We start from the raw sequence: 11,563 nt of genomic DNA, 5'->3' as shown, positions 1-11,563 counted from the left end.
CCCCTCTCCGCCCTGCGTGGGAGCCGCGACGGCGGGGCGCGCCCTGACCCGGCCCGCGCCTGCCGCTGACCCGCCCGAGCCGCCGTCGCTGTCACCGCTTGAGGGTGGTGAGCGGCTGAATCCCGCCCCCGGGAACCGAGCCTGCGCCGCTGGTCCAATGAGGGAGCTTCGCTCCGGACCCCGCCCACAGGGGGCGGAGCGAGGCCACGCAGGCGCACGGCGCGGCCGGGCGGGCCGGCTGGCTGGGAAGATGGCGGCGGGAGCCCTGGCCGCCGCTGTGGAGCGGGCCCGAGGCGTCCGGGGTGCGCGGGCCAGGGCCGGGGCCGGGCCATGAGAGCGCCGTCCTCGCGTCCCCGAGCCGCGGAGCCCGCCCGCGCCCCTCGCCATGGCGCGGCTCGCGGACTACTTCGTGCTGGTGGCGTTCGGGCCGCACCCGCGCGGTGAGTGCCGGCGCGCGGCCGAGGGCTGAGGCCCGGGGACCGGGAGCCGGGAAGGGTCAGCCGGGGCGGCGGGGCAGCCCCAGGGTCAGCCGGGCACCTGCCGCCCTGGTTCGGGGTCCGGGGTCGGCGGTCACAGAGGGCCGACCTCCCCGAGGTGGGCAGCGCGGCGAGACGGGGCGGGCCGAGATTGCCCACCCCAGTCAGGGCAGAACCGGACCGACAGCGCCTCGGCGTCGCCCCGGAGGTGGGAGGGCCCTGGGGCGGCTCGGCCTCCCGACTCCCAGTTGGGTGGGATGGGCTCTCTCTGCCTTGGCGGACTGCCGGGCGGCTCTGCTTCCAGGGGCACGGAACGTTCACTTGCAAGCCCCTCCTCTGACCCCCAGTGCCTCTGGTCTGGAGCCTCCGGCCCCTGTGCCGTGTCTCAGGTACAGGAGGCTGGGGGGCATGCAGAAAAGGGGTGGGGTTCAGGGACTACTGCTTGAAGAGGTGGTGTTTGAGTTGGAGGAACTGTGGAGAGGAGAGAGAAGAGTGTTCCTGGCAGAGGGCCTGCCGACTTCATGCCTGCAGCCAAGCCCTGGGTGGGAGAGTGGCGTGGTGACTGGTGCCGATGGCCAGGAGGTCCGTGTCTAGGGTCAGCGCCCGTGTCTGAGAGCCCTTCAGTCCAGGGGGTAGGAGAAAACAGCCTGACAGTGACATCAGCAACAGCCGTGGAGACAGCGGCGTTGGGGTGTGCACTCAGCGTGCCAGGCCCTGCACAGCCCTTTGTTGCGTGATCTCACTTCTTCCTCCCAGCAGCCCACCGAGGTTTCCCTGTCATTGCCCCCATGTGTAGAGTGCAGTCAGGGCTGAGAGGTTGAGTGCCTGGTCTGAGCCCCCAGAGGGGCTGGGACTCGCACCCAGGCTACCCCAGAGCTAAGCTGGGGTCTCAGATCCCAAACTGCAGGAGGGCACGCGTGTCATTGGGGGGGTGGGGTGGCTGTGTGGTCAGGCTGGGGCTGAACCTTGAGCCTGAGAGTGGGGTCGAGACCCTCAGTCTACCCTGCTTCTTGTCACCCCAGCTGCCTCTGTCACCATCCAGGACCCGGACTTGCACTCCTCTTTGCTTTTCTTCTTGCTGAGCCTATACCTGCTGGACTCCACACTCTCCAGACCCTCCTCATGCCCTTTCACTCAACACTCACTCCTCCTCTCCGCTCCTCCTGTCGTATCCATCCCGACACCGTCAGTCATGAGCATGTCTCTCCCTTCAGGGAGGACATTCTTGTGGGCAAGGACCAGTTGTCCTCGTCCTGCAGTCTGCACGTGGCAGGCTCACTGTCAGTGTTGAACAGGCCCAGAGGGAGGGCCGTCTGCTCCAAGGCATGTGGGGAGGGGGCAGTGAGGAGGACATGCCAACTGCAGCAGCGGGGTGCGCTGGATCCAGGGAGACGGGGCTGGCCAAGGTGCTGCCCCAGCGTGAGGGCCCCCAGGCTGCGTGCCAGGGCAGGGGCTGCATGAGCAGAGTGAGCTTGGAGGCTGAGGAGGCTGAGGGCAGGTGGGAGGCGTGCTGATGGTGGTGGCAGCTGGAGTGAATGTGAGGGAGGTGCGAGGAGGCATGGGTGGGCTCCGTGACAAGCTGGCTGGAGCCACACGGGCGGTGGGCACCGCAGGTGTGTGTGGCCTCTGAGCAGAGCCGGGGAGAAGGCTGGTGCCACAGTGCCGGCTCACCCCGTGACTGGAAGGAGTGACTCTCAAGATGTCCCTTCAGTAGGGCTGGGGGGCCATGGAGCCCCCTAACCACTGTCTTCCGGGATTGGAGCTGGTCAGCTGCTGGCTGGCTGCCCAGCCTCAGGGCCTCCCTTGGCATGGCCGGTCCATCCCTGTGAGGAGCAAGCCCACGAGCTGGGATCCCGGCTGTGGGACTGAGGGCAGAGCGAGGTGGTGGGGACGTCCGAAGCAGAGGAGCCCCGCGTGAGGCTCAGTGGTCCCTGCTTTGCCACTGGAACCTCTGTGACCTTGGACCAGTCTTTCGGCCCTCCGCACCTCACCTTCCTCATCTGGGGGTAGGGTGAGTGACACAGACGTCCCGGGCTGCCGTGAGCACAAGGTGGACACGCACACGTGGAGCTGCTCACACAGAAGGCTCCAGGAGGTGATGGGTGTCTCATTAGCGCTGAGCAGCCAGTGTGTGGACGCCACTTGGCACAGACAGTGGGCACCTCTGCGGGAGGTGGGGACCCCTGCGTGCTGGCAGGCCTAGGACACTAGGGCAGGACGTAGGGTCTTTTGGGTTCAGTGGAGGGTGTAGGAGGGGTAGAAGTGTTGTCCTCGGCCTGGATCTGGACGTCCTGTCTGGAGCTTCTAGATGCAGGGCCTGGGTGCTGAGTCCTCGAGTCCTACCTGAGGAAGTATCCTGGCTTCATGGTTACTACCTGGCAGGCCGCTCCAGGCAGGAGGACAGGGAGGGGGTTGGGGGGTTCCCTTTCGTTCATCCCAGAAGGTGTAGGCTCCTCCCTTGGTGAGTTGGGGGAGCTCCTTCACTAAGGACATGGGTTTAGCCTGTATTGCACCCTGGCCCAGCTCTGGGGACATCATGGGGGCCAGAGAGACTACCTTGCCCGGTTCCTGGCCAGGGAGTGCCCTGATGGTGGTCAGCTGATTTTACACAGTGTGACCAGTGCCGGGGTGTGTCTTTGATCTGACCAGATGGCCGAGTGCATATCTGCCAGGGAGGAGGGGCTGGACCCCTCCTGGTGCTGGGGGTTCCACCCCCAAACATCTGAGAAGAAGACTTTCCACCCCTGGCCTGGCCTCTTTTGGTCCTGACCATGTTGAGCTGGCCACATTCCTCCGCCCCATCTACTCTCCCCACCCATATTCCTGCCCTCTCTCTGGAGCAGGTTGGGGCTGTTTGGGATGGCCTTGGCTGGCTCCCAGCCCCACCCTGGGAGCCCGAGGGTCCAAGTCCTTGGGTCAGAGCCAGTCGGGTCTGACCGGAGAGGCTGGAGAGGTTGCAGCCCCTCTGCACATGTCCCGTGCTGTGGCCAGCTGGGAGTGGCCTGTGTGTTGAGGTTTGTGTTGAGGTGGGAGGTTGGGTTTGCAGCAGGACGGTGCCGTCCTTCCTACGGCCTGGCTGGTCTCAGGGCGTGTGTGCTGGGTGTGGGGAGGGGCGGGCAGAGGAGGCTGCCATCCTCCCTCGCCTCTGCCCACAGCACATGCTGGCCTGGGCCGGCCCAGGCGTCGGAGCCTGGCACTGGTGACGGCGTTGCCAGCAGATGACGGACGTGAGCTCTGGGTTCCCCGCCCCGGGGCTGGCTGTGGGGACACAGCTCTTGTCCCCGTCTGTGTTTCAGGGGACCTCTGTGCCCTTCCTCCTAGGGCCCCCCCGAGTCCCGCCCTGTGACGCACGGCTGTGCTGGTTGGATTAGTCCTGTCACCGTGGGGTGGAGGTGTCCTCTCTCCTGTCTACCCCAAGGTGGGGCGGCGGACTCAGCTGCTGTAGGTCCCCTTCACGGCCTCAAGAGCTCGACTGGGTGGGGGTCACTGGGAGATGTGGCAGAGCCCTACCCCCACCCCCAGGATGCAGGCCAGCAGCCAGATTGCAGCCCGGCCCCTGTGCCTTGGCACAGAGCTGAGGCATGGGCTAGGGTCTCAGAGAAGGGTGAGGGAGTCAGGACACATCCACGGTGCACCCTTCCAGGGAGGGCCGGCGAGCGCTGGTGTGCCTTGGGGCTCCAGGAGCTGCCCTGGACTTCCTACTGAGGAACCTGTTTGCCTGTGGGGTGCGAGCGGGGCTGACGGTGGGGGGAGGGTGGTGCCGCGGCTGTCTGCGATCAGGAAGCCCTAATTAGGCGGGGGGCTGTGCAGCGCTGGACGCGGAGACGTGGCTTCTTGCTCGTGGAGCTCCTGTCTGGCTCAGCTGGCCAACAGGTGCACCAGGAATCCCAGAAGGCTGTGGTAGAGGGTGGGAGGTTCTTGGGGTCCCACTGCAGGCCCCAGACTTGGGCAGGGTGCAGAGAGCTGGCTAGAGGAGGTGACGCTCTTTGGGCTGAGACCTGAGGGCCAAGTTTGGGGCCATCATGGCCCAGAGGAGGAGCTGGCGGGGGAATGCTCACCTGCCTAGCCTAGCGCCATTCTCCCGCCCGCCCCCCCCCCCCCCCCCCCCCCCCCCCCCCCCCCGCCTCTGTAGGCGGCCCGGACACCTCCAGGAAAGCCTGCGCTCAGTTCTTTGGAGGGTGGAGCCCTGCACGTGGGAGTAGAGTAGACGTTCCACACGATGAATGGGGTAGGGAGGGTGGGCAGTGGCCGGTGGCCAGCCACTCTGCCCACTTCCCTGGGGGAGAGGCTGTGGAGAGCAGCCCCCGAAGGCCACCTGCCCACTGGCTTTGGGGGGGAGATGGGGCGGAGGCTACTGTCCCCATCCGCACACACCCCCCTTCCTTCCTTCTCCTCCTGCCTCGTGGCAAGAACTGAGTGAGCCCTGGGTGCCAGCCAGGGCTGAGCCCAGATGGTGGTTTGGGGCTGCACACAAGTTGGCCCTGGGGGAGGAGCCACAGTTCAGGGTGAGCCAGCCTGGGCCTGTTGAGGGTGCCCCTTGGGAGTGGGCCTGGAGGGACCCTGGGGGCTTCGGGGTGTGTGTGTGTGTGTGTGTGTGTGTGTGTGTGTGTGTGTGTGTGTGTGTGTAGGTAGGTGAGGCACCAGCAGACACCTGTCCTCCCCCACCCTGTCCTGTCTGCCACCTCCTCTCCGTGTCAGTGGTGGGAGGGGGAGGGGAGCAGGAAGCTGAGGTTTGGTGAGGCGGAGTCACGGCCCCTCACTACCCCTGCCTGCTGCTGACCTTTTAGGCCTTGCCTCCGTGATCCTGGAGGGTGGCGGGTTCCTAAGATTGCAGCCCAGCTCCTCTGCCTCTGGGGGCCTGGGGAGTGTGTGCTCTTGGGCTGCTGGGGTCCGTTTGCCAGTGCCCTTGGGTCCAGGCCTGTGCCCAGGCCCCCAGCTCGGTCTGAGGCTCCTGTGCCCACTCAGGTCACAGGTGGACCAGACAGGCTGGACGTGGGACTGCATCTCACAGGTCCTCAGAGGCTGCACACGGTGGCTTTCTGGGCCTTCCCTATCCGCCCCTGCTCTTCTGCTGGTGTGGGCAGCAGTGTTGAGGCTGGTCTGAGGGGAGGGCTGGACCTGCTTGTCGAGTGTGGGAGGTGAAGGTGGAGAGCTTTTGTCTTTCCTGCTTCAAGCTGCTGCCATGCTGGGTGGGAGCTGGGGGAAGAACAGGGACCCCCGTCCTTCCTCCACGACGCCTGGGTGAGTGCTTCCCCGACTTGACCCTCGTCCTGCCTCCAGGTTTGTCTCCACGGAGGGTGGGCAAGAGGCAGGGGCCTCCAGCTAGCCCTGCCAGTGTGGACTGGACCTGGGAGCACTGCCCTGGGCATGTAGTGGGGGGAGCAGACCGGAGGGGGCTCAGCGGGCCGAGTGGTTTCGGGAGTGGAGGGGGGTCTCTGGGGAACACATGGGGGGCTAGCAGGCTGGGGGTGCAGGGACATGCCCTTCTCCCTGGTCTAGAGGACCCTCAGGGCTGCACATGGCGACCTGGTCTGTGGCTGTGTGCCAGGTGGCCTTTGCGGGCAGGGAGCAGGCCTGTGTGCCACCATCTTCAGGGCTCAGGAGAGCACTCCTGTCCTTCCTGCCAGCCCCACCCCTCTCTGGCTGTCTTCTGGGGCCTTTGCTTGTTGCGTCTGCCTCCTGAGGCAGCGGGGACAAGCAGCAGTTTGGGGCTGTAGGCACGGGTGGTCCTTCCGCCGGCACAGGTGGCAGGTGTGAGACCTCTGCACCTCTCAGGTGGGCCCAGGGCTGGCAGGTGAGGCGGAGGCAGGGAGCAGGGCTGTGGGCCGAGTGCCTAAGCCGGGCGCTGGCTGTGGAACAGTCTGGAACAGCTCTCCCCTTGCTGGAGGGGCAGGTGCTATGCAGTTGGGCGGGCACGCTGGCATGTGGCGGGCTGGGTGTGGGTTCTGGCTGGGGGTGCTGACACAGTGGGCGGGACCCAGGAGGGGGGTAGTGGGGGTGGGAGTAGGGAGTATCCCCCCCTACTCCCCTGGGCTGGGGCTCCTGTGCCCTTTTTTTTTTTTTTTTTTTTTTGAGGCTCTCACAGTTTATTTTATTTTACTTTATTTTTTAAAATTTCCAGGTGATTTAAAAAAAAGTTTTCTATTGGGGTATAGTTGATTTATAATGTTGTGTTAGTTTCTGCTGTACAGCAAAGTGAACCAGTTATACATCTACATACATCCACTCTTTTTTAGATTCTTTTCCCGTTAAGTTCATTATAGAGTACTGAGTAGAGATCCCTGTGATATACAGTAGGTCCTTATTAGTTATCTGTTTTATATACAGTGGTGTGTATATGTCAGTCCCAATCTCCCAGTTTATCCACCCCCCCCCCCCCACCGGTAACCATAAGCTTCTTTTCTGCATCTGTGACAGGCCTCCTGTGCTCTTGGCGCCTGGCCCAGCCAGAGGCTTGCGGGGCCCCAGCCCCACAGCAGGGGCTTCTCCCCATGCCCTCTGGTGGTCCGGGGTCTGTGGCTGCGTAGCAGCTCCTCCTCACGGGGCCGTCTGTAGGGAAACCGTAGGTCTGGGAGCTGGGACCGGTCTGGTGCCACATGAGGGCCAGGATGGGTGAGCTGTTCCCACTCGGACCCTCGAGGCTCCTGACCGGGTGCGGGTGTGGCAGGTGGGAGGTGCTCTGACCCCTGCTCCTGTCCTCAGGGAGTGGGGAAGGCCAGGGCCAGATCCTGCAGCGCTTCCCAGAGAAGGACTGGGAGGACAACCCGTTCCCCCAGGGCATCGAGCTGGTGAGTGCGGGTGCTCCCCCGGGGCCCGGAGCCGAGGGCTGGGGTGCTGAGACGGTGAGGGGCAGGCACCGTGAGGACCCCGCTGGGTACAAGCAGACATCAGCTGCGTTGGAGAACGTGGGGCGGGGGTGCAGGCTTGGCTGGTCGGGCGCTTGGTGCCCACATCGCGTCCTGTTGTCCCTCCCTCGTGATGGTGGGGACCGTGCCCTGCGTCACAGGTTCTCGCCCCACACAGTGAGGCGGGAGGCGCTGACTCTCCTTTGTGGGGGAGAAGGCTGAGGCCCAGGAGGCAAGGCTCGTGGGTCGCGGAGCGGGGTGCTGCTGGCTGCACTGGAGCCCGGCCTCCAGCCCTGGCTGTGCAGTCCCTCGCGGGCAGGGGGCTGGAGGGAGCTGACTGCCGACCCCCGTCCCCCTCCTCTCCGTAGTTTTGCCAGCCCAGTGGGTGGCAGCTGTGTCCTGAGAGGAACCCGCCGACCTTCTTTGTTGCCGTCCTCACCGATATCAACTCCGAGCGGCACTACTGCGCGTGCTTGACTTTCTGGGAGCCCGTGGAGCCCACACAGGTAACCCTGCAGGGGCCGAGCCTCTGGCTGTGGCCGACTCTCTCTGTCCTGTGTGTGTCTCCCCGTGTGTGTCTGCTCCTGGTGACCCAACCCCACAGAGGCTGAAGTTTCCAGAGGGCCAGTCCTGTCTGAGTCACCTGTGTCCCGTCCGCCACCTTCCCCCCGCCACCCCCGCCCCGGGCCTCAGGAGACCTGCCTGAGAGCCTGGCACATGGAGCTTCTGTCCACAGGAAGGGCTGTGCACCGAGGACACTGCCGAGAGGGAAGAGGAGGCAGGTGAGGGAGGCCTAGTGGGACTGTCACCCGCAGCTCCTGGCCCGCCCGGCCAGCTTTTTGCTCCAAAGACGCTGGTGCTGGTGTCTCGATTGGACCACGTGGAGGTGTTCAGGGTGAGGTGGGCAGCCAGGGCACGGGGCAGGATGCGGGGTGCTCCTGCTGGCTGGGCCGTCATTCCCCGATCTGTGGTCCTTGCAGAACAGCTTGGGTCTCATCTACACCATCCATGTGGAGGGCCTGAACGTGGGCCTGGAGAACGTGGTTGGGAACCTGCTGACGTGCGTCATCCCTCTGGCTGGGGGCTCACAGGTGGGTCAGGAGGCAGCTGCTGTCCACCCGCAGCCACAGGCCCCGCTGGTGCCTGAGGCCACGGGGTGGGGCCTGCTAGGCATTCGGAGTCCAGCCTGGGCAGAGCGTGGCCCCGGCCTCGGACACTGTCCTGCGTCTTGGTGCTGCCGCCTGTCCCCTTTCCTTGGCCCTGCCTGTCTTGTGTCCCATGTCGCACCTGGCTCTCTACCTGGCACCCTTTGGTTCCTCTGTCCTCTCGCTCCTTGGGTGTGCCTGTCTCTGGGTGTCAGTGTTGGCTTATCTGTCCACCCCCCGTCTGTGTCCCCGCGTGTGGGTGTGTCTAACTGTGTCTCTCTGCCTGTCTGTCCCGTGCAGCTGGACTCTGTTGAGGACGGAGTGGTACGGATTCTTTGTTTCTTCTGCCCACCCAGGCCCCGTCCCCACCCCAGGTCAGAGGCCCGGAGTTTTCTCTGCAGCACTGCTTGGGCCGACAGAGGCCGGGCGTGGCCTTTCCCTTGTGCCGTGCTGCCCGTCCCGGCCAGTCCCGCCTCGGGGTCTGTCCTTCCCCCAGGCCCGCCTGAGGCTGTGAAGCTGGGGGTGACCCAGGTCTGGGTGGAGCAGCTGAGCACTGGTCCCTCTCTCTCCACAGAGAACCATCTCTTTGGGGGCTGGGGACCGGCAGGTCATCCAGACGCCACTCACCGACTCGCTGCCCATCAGCCGCTGCAGTGTGGCCCTGCTTTTCCGCCAGCTGGGTGAGCCTGGTGCCCCCAGCCCCAGCCCCTGCACAGTCCTTCCTCTCCCCTCCCGGGCCGGTGGACAGACATCGAGGATTCGCTGCAGGGCGGGCGCCTGCGCCCTCTAAGCCTGTCCTCCTCCTCAGGCATCACCAACGTGCTGTCTCTGTTCTGCGCGGCGCTCACGGAGCACAAGGTGCTCTTCCTGTCGCGGAGCTACCAGCGGCTCTCGGACGCCTGCCGGGGGCTCCTGGCGCTGCTCTTCCCTCTCCGATACAGGTGCTTACCTAACCGCTGCCCGCCGCCCCGCGGTCCCTCCGCTCGGCCCCGGCCCTCGGGCTGCCGCGCTGAGCCTTGGCCTGTTGCAGTTTCACCTATGTGCCCATCCTGCCGGCGCAGCTCCTGGAGGTGCTCAGCACGCCCACGCCCTTCATCATCGGAGTCAACGCTGCCTTCCAGGCAGAGGCCCAGGAGCTGGTGAGGGCCCTGCTCTGTGTCTGCCTCGCTGCTCCAGGCTGGGCCGACCCCAGGCCCCGCTGACCGGCCCGCGGCTCCCTGACCTCTCGCTCCCTTTGGTCCACAGCTGGATGTGATTGTTGCTGATCTTGATGGCGGGACGGTGACTGTGCCCGAGTGCGTGCACATTCCACCCCTGCCAGAGCCACTGCAGAGCCAGACGCACAGTATTCTGAGCATGGTGAGGCAGGACCAGGGGCCTTGGGGAGGCTGGTGCCTCCGGCAGGCTGGGGTGGGGTCACTTGGTGGCCAGAGGAACCCAGAGCCTGGGGCTCGTGTGCAGCTGACCCTGCTCCCCGCTGCTTCCACAGGTCCTGGATCCAGAGCTGGAGCTGGCAGATCTTGCCTTCCCTCCACCTACGACGTCCACTTCCTCCCTGAAGATGCAGGTGGGGGTCGCTGCCCCTCTGGGGGCCCAGGCCCACCCGGTGCTGAGCGCTCCTCCAGGGGGTCGCCAGGGCCGCGTGGGGTGGGTGTGAGCCTCGGAGGGTCCTGCACAGGAGTGGCCGTCGGCGCCGAGTCTTAGAGGAGGCACTGTGGCTTGTGTGGAGGAAGGTTGGAGGGTCAGGAGGGCGAGGTGCCTGGAAGGCTCAGGGCCTGGCACTCACCTGCCCTCACGTATGCCCCAGGATAAGGAGCTGCGCGCCGTCTTTCTGCGGCTCTTTGCTCAGCTCCTGCAAGGCTACCGCTGGTGTCTGCACATGGTCCGCATCCACCCGGAGCCTGTCATCCGCTTCCATAAGGTGGGCGTCAGGCGGGGGCGGGGGCGGGCAGAAGGTGAGTGCCCGAGGGGCTGACCTCTTTGTGCACCGCAGGCAGCCTTCCTGGGCCAGCGTGGGCTGGTGGAGGATGATTTCCTGATGAAGGTGTTGGAGGGCATGGCCTTTGCAGGCTTCGTGTCGGAGCGCGGGGTCCCCTACCGCCCTACGGACCTATTTGATGAGGTGCACCCCGACCCCACCTGGGAGGAGCCGCCATCACCCCCCTCCCTGCCCCAGCCAGCCCGCCTGACCCTGTTTCCTCCCCCAGCTGGTGGCCCACGAGGTGGCACGGATGCGGGCGGATGAGAACCACCCCCAGCGTGTCCTGCGTCATGTCAAGGAACTGGCAGAGCAGCTCTACAAGAACGTAAGGCAGGCGGCACGAGGGGGCGGGCTGGCCAGGTGAGGTCACTGTGCTGCCCTGGCCCGGGCTGCTCGCCCATCCTGCCTGTGTCTGCCCCCAGGAGAACCCGTACCCTGCCGTGGCTATGCACAAGGTGCAGAGGCCAGGGGAGGCCAGCCACCTGCGGCGGGCGCCCCGGCCCTTCCCCCGGCTAGACGAGGGCACGGTGCAGTGGATCGTGGATCAGGCCACAGCCAAGTTGCAGGGCGCACCCCCGGCCGTGAAGGCCGAGAAGAGGACCACCGTGCCCTCAGGGCCCCCCATGAGTGCGTAACCGGGAGGGGGAGCCTAAGTGTGGCCGAGGGTGGACGTGAGGTCAGAGGTAAGCACGTTCTCTGCTCCCCAGCCGCCATCCTGGAGCGGACCAGTGGGCTCCACGGCAACAGTGCGCGCCGGCTGGAGGTGGTCCGGAACTGCATCTCCTACGTGTTCGAGGGGAAGATGCTTGAGGCCAAGAAGGTGAGGGTAACCTGGGCGCAGGGAGCGCTGTGGGCTCTGGATGGGGGCGGCCTGGGCCAGGGCAGCGGCCCTCAGAGGAGCCCCGGCCCTCGGTCTCCTGCAGGGGGCTGGAGGGAGCTGGGCTGGCGAGAAGGGCAGGTGGGCGCCAGGTCCGCCTCAGAGCAGCTGGGGGCAGCCTGCTGGGGAGGCTCAGCGGGAGGGATTTACTTCAACTTTTAGTCACCAGAACGCTCTGAAAGTTCCTACTGTTAAGTTTCTTCTTTATCTCTCACAAAGACTAGTGTAGACTCACACGT

The 11,563-nt window shown here is 65.4% G+C and overlaps 1 protein-coding gene across 6 annotated transcripts in view; it reads left to right on the top strand.

Moving 5' to 3' along the window:
- Nucleotides 1–293: 293 nt before the first annotated feature.
- SBF1 (SET binding factor 1) overlaps nt 294–11,563 on the top strand; it is a 28,638-nt gene continuing 17,368 nt past the window's right edge. For 3 of the 6 annotated variants that reach the window (XM_059937264.1, XM_059937263.1, XM_059937261.1), the window contains exons 1-15: nt 294–440; nt 7,179–7,264; nt 7,690–7,827; nt 8,058–8,216; nt 8,302–8,412; nt 9,041–9,146; nt 9,275–9,407; nt 9,497–9,605; nt 9,712–9,825; nt 9,956–10,033; nt 10,274–10,387; nt 10,460–10,588; nt 10,674–10,772; nt 10,870–11,074; nt 11,155–11,267. In XM_059937264.1, the coding sequence (XP_059793247.1) occupies nt 386–440; nt 7,179–7,264; nt 7,690–7,827; nt 8,058–8,216; nt 8,302–8,412; nt 9,041–9,146; nt 9,275–9,407; nt 9,497–9,605; nt 9,712–9,825; nt 9,956–10,033; nt 10,274–10,387; nt 10,460–10,588; nt 10,674–10,772; nt 10,870–11,074; nt 11,155–11,267 (1,749 nt within the window). In that variant the 5' untranslated portion in view covers nt 294–385. Of the gene's footprint in view, nt 441–2,825; nt 2,938–7,178; nt 7,265–7,689; nt 7,828–8,057; nt 8,217–8,301; nt 8,413–8,766; nt 8,791–9,040; nt 9,147–9,274; nt 9,408–9,496; nt 9,606–9,711; nt 9,826–9,955; nt 10,034–10,273; nt 10,388–10,459; nt 10,589–10,673; nt 10,773–10,869; nt 11,075–11,154; nt 11,268–11,563 lie in introns of those variants that run through there. The other 3 variants (XM_059937262.1, XM_059937260.1, XM_059937266.1) reach the window with 2 other exon arrangements.

Source organism: Balaenoptera ricei, chromosome 10 (genome assembly GCF_028023285.1).
Source record: "Balaenoptera ricei isolate mBalRic1 chromosome 10, mBalRic1.hap2, whole genome shotgun sequence".
In the NCBI taxonomy this organism is placed as follows: Eukaryota; Metazoa; Chordata; class Mammalia; order Artiodactyla; family Balaenopteridae; genus Balaenoptera; species Balaenoptera ricei.
Note: the sequence above shows the minus strand (reverse complement) of the source record. Positions and strands in the feature narration are given on the sequence as shown.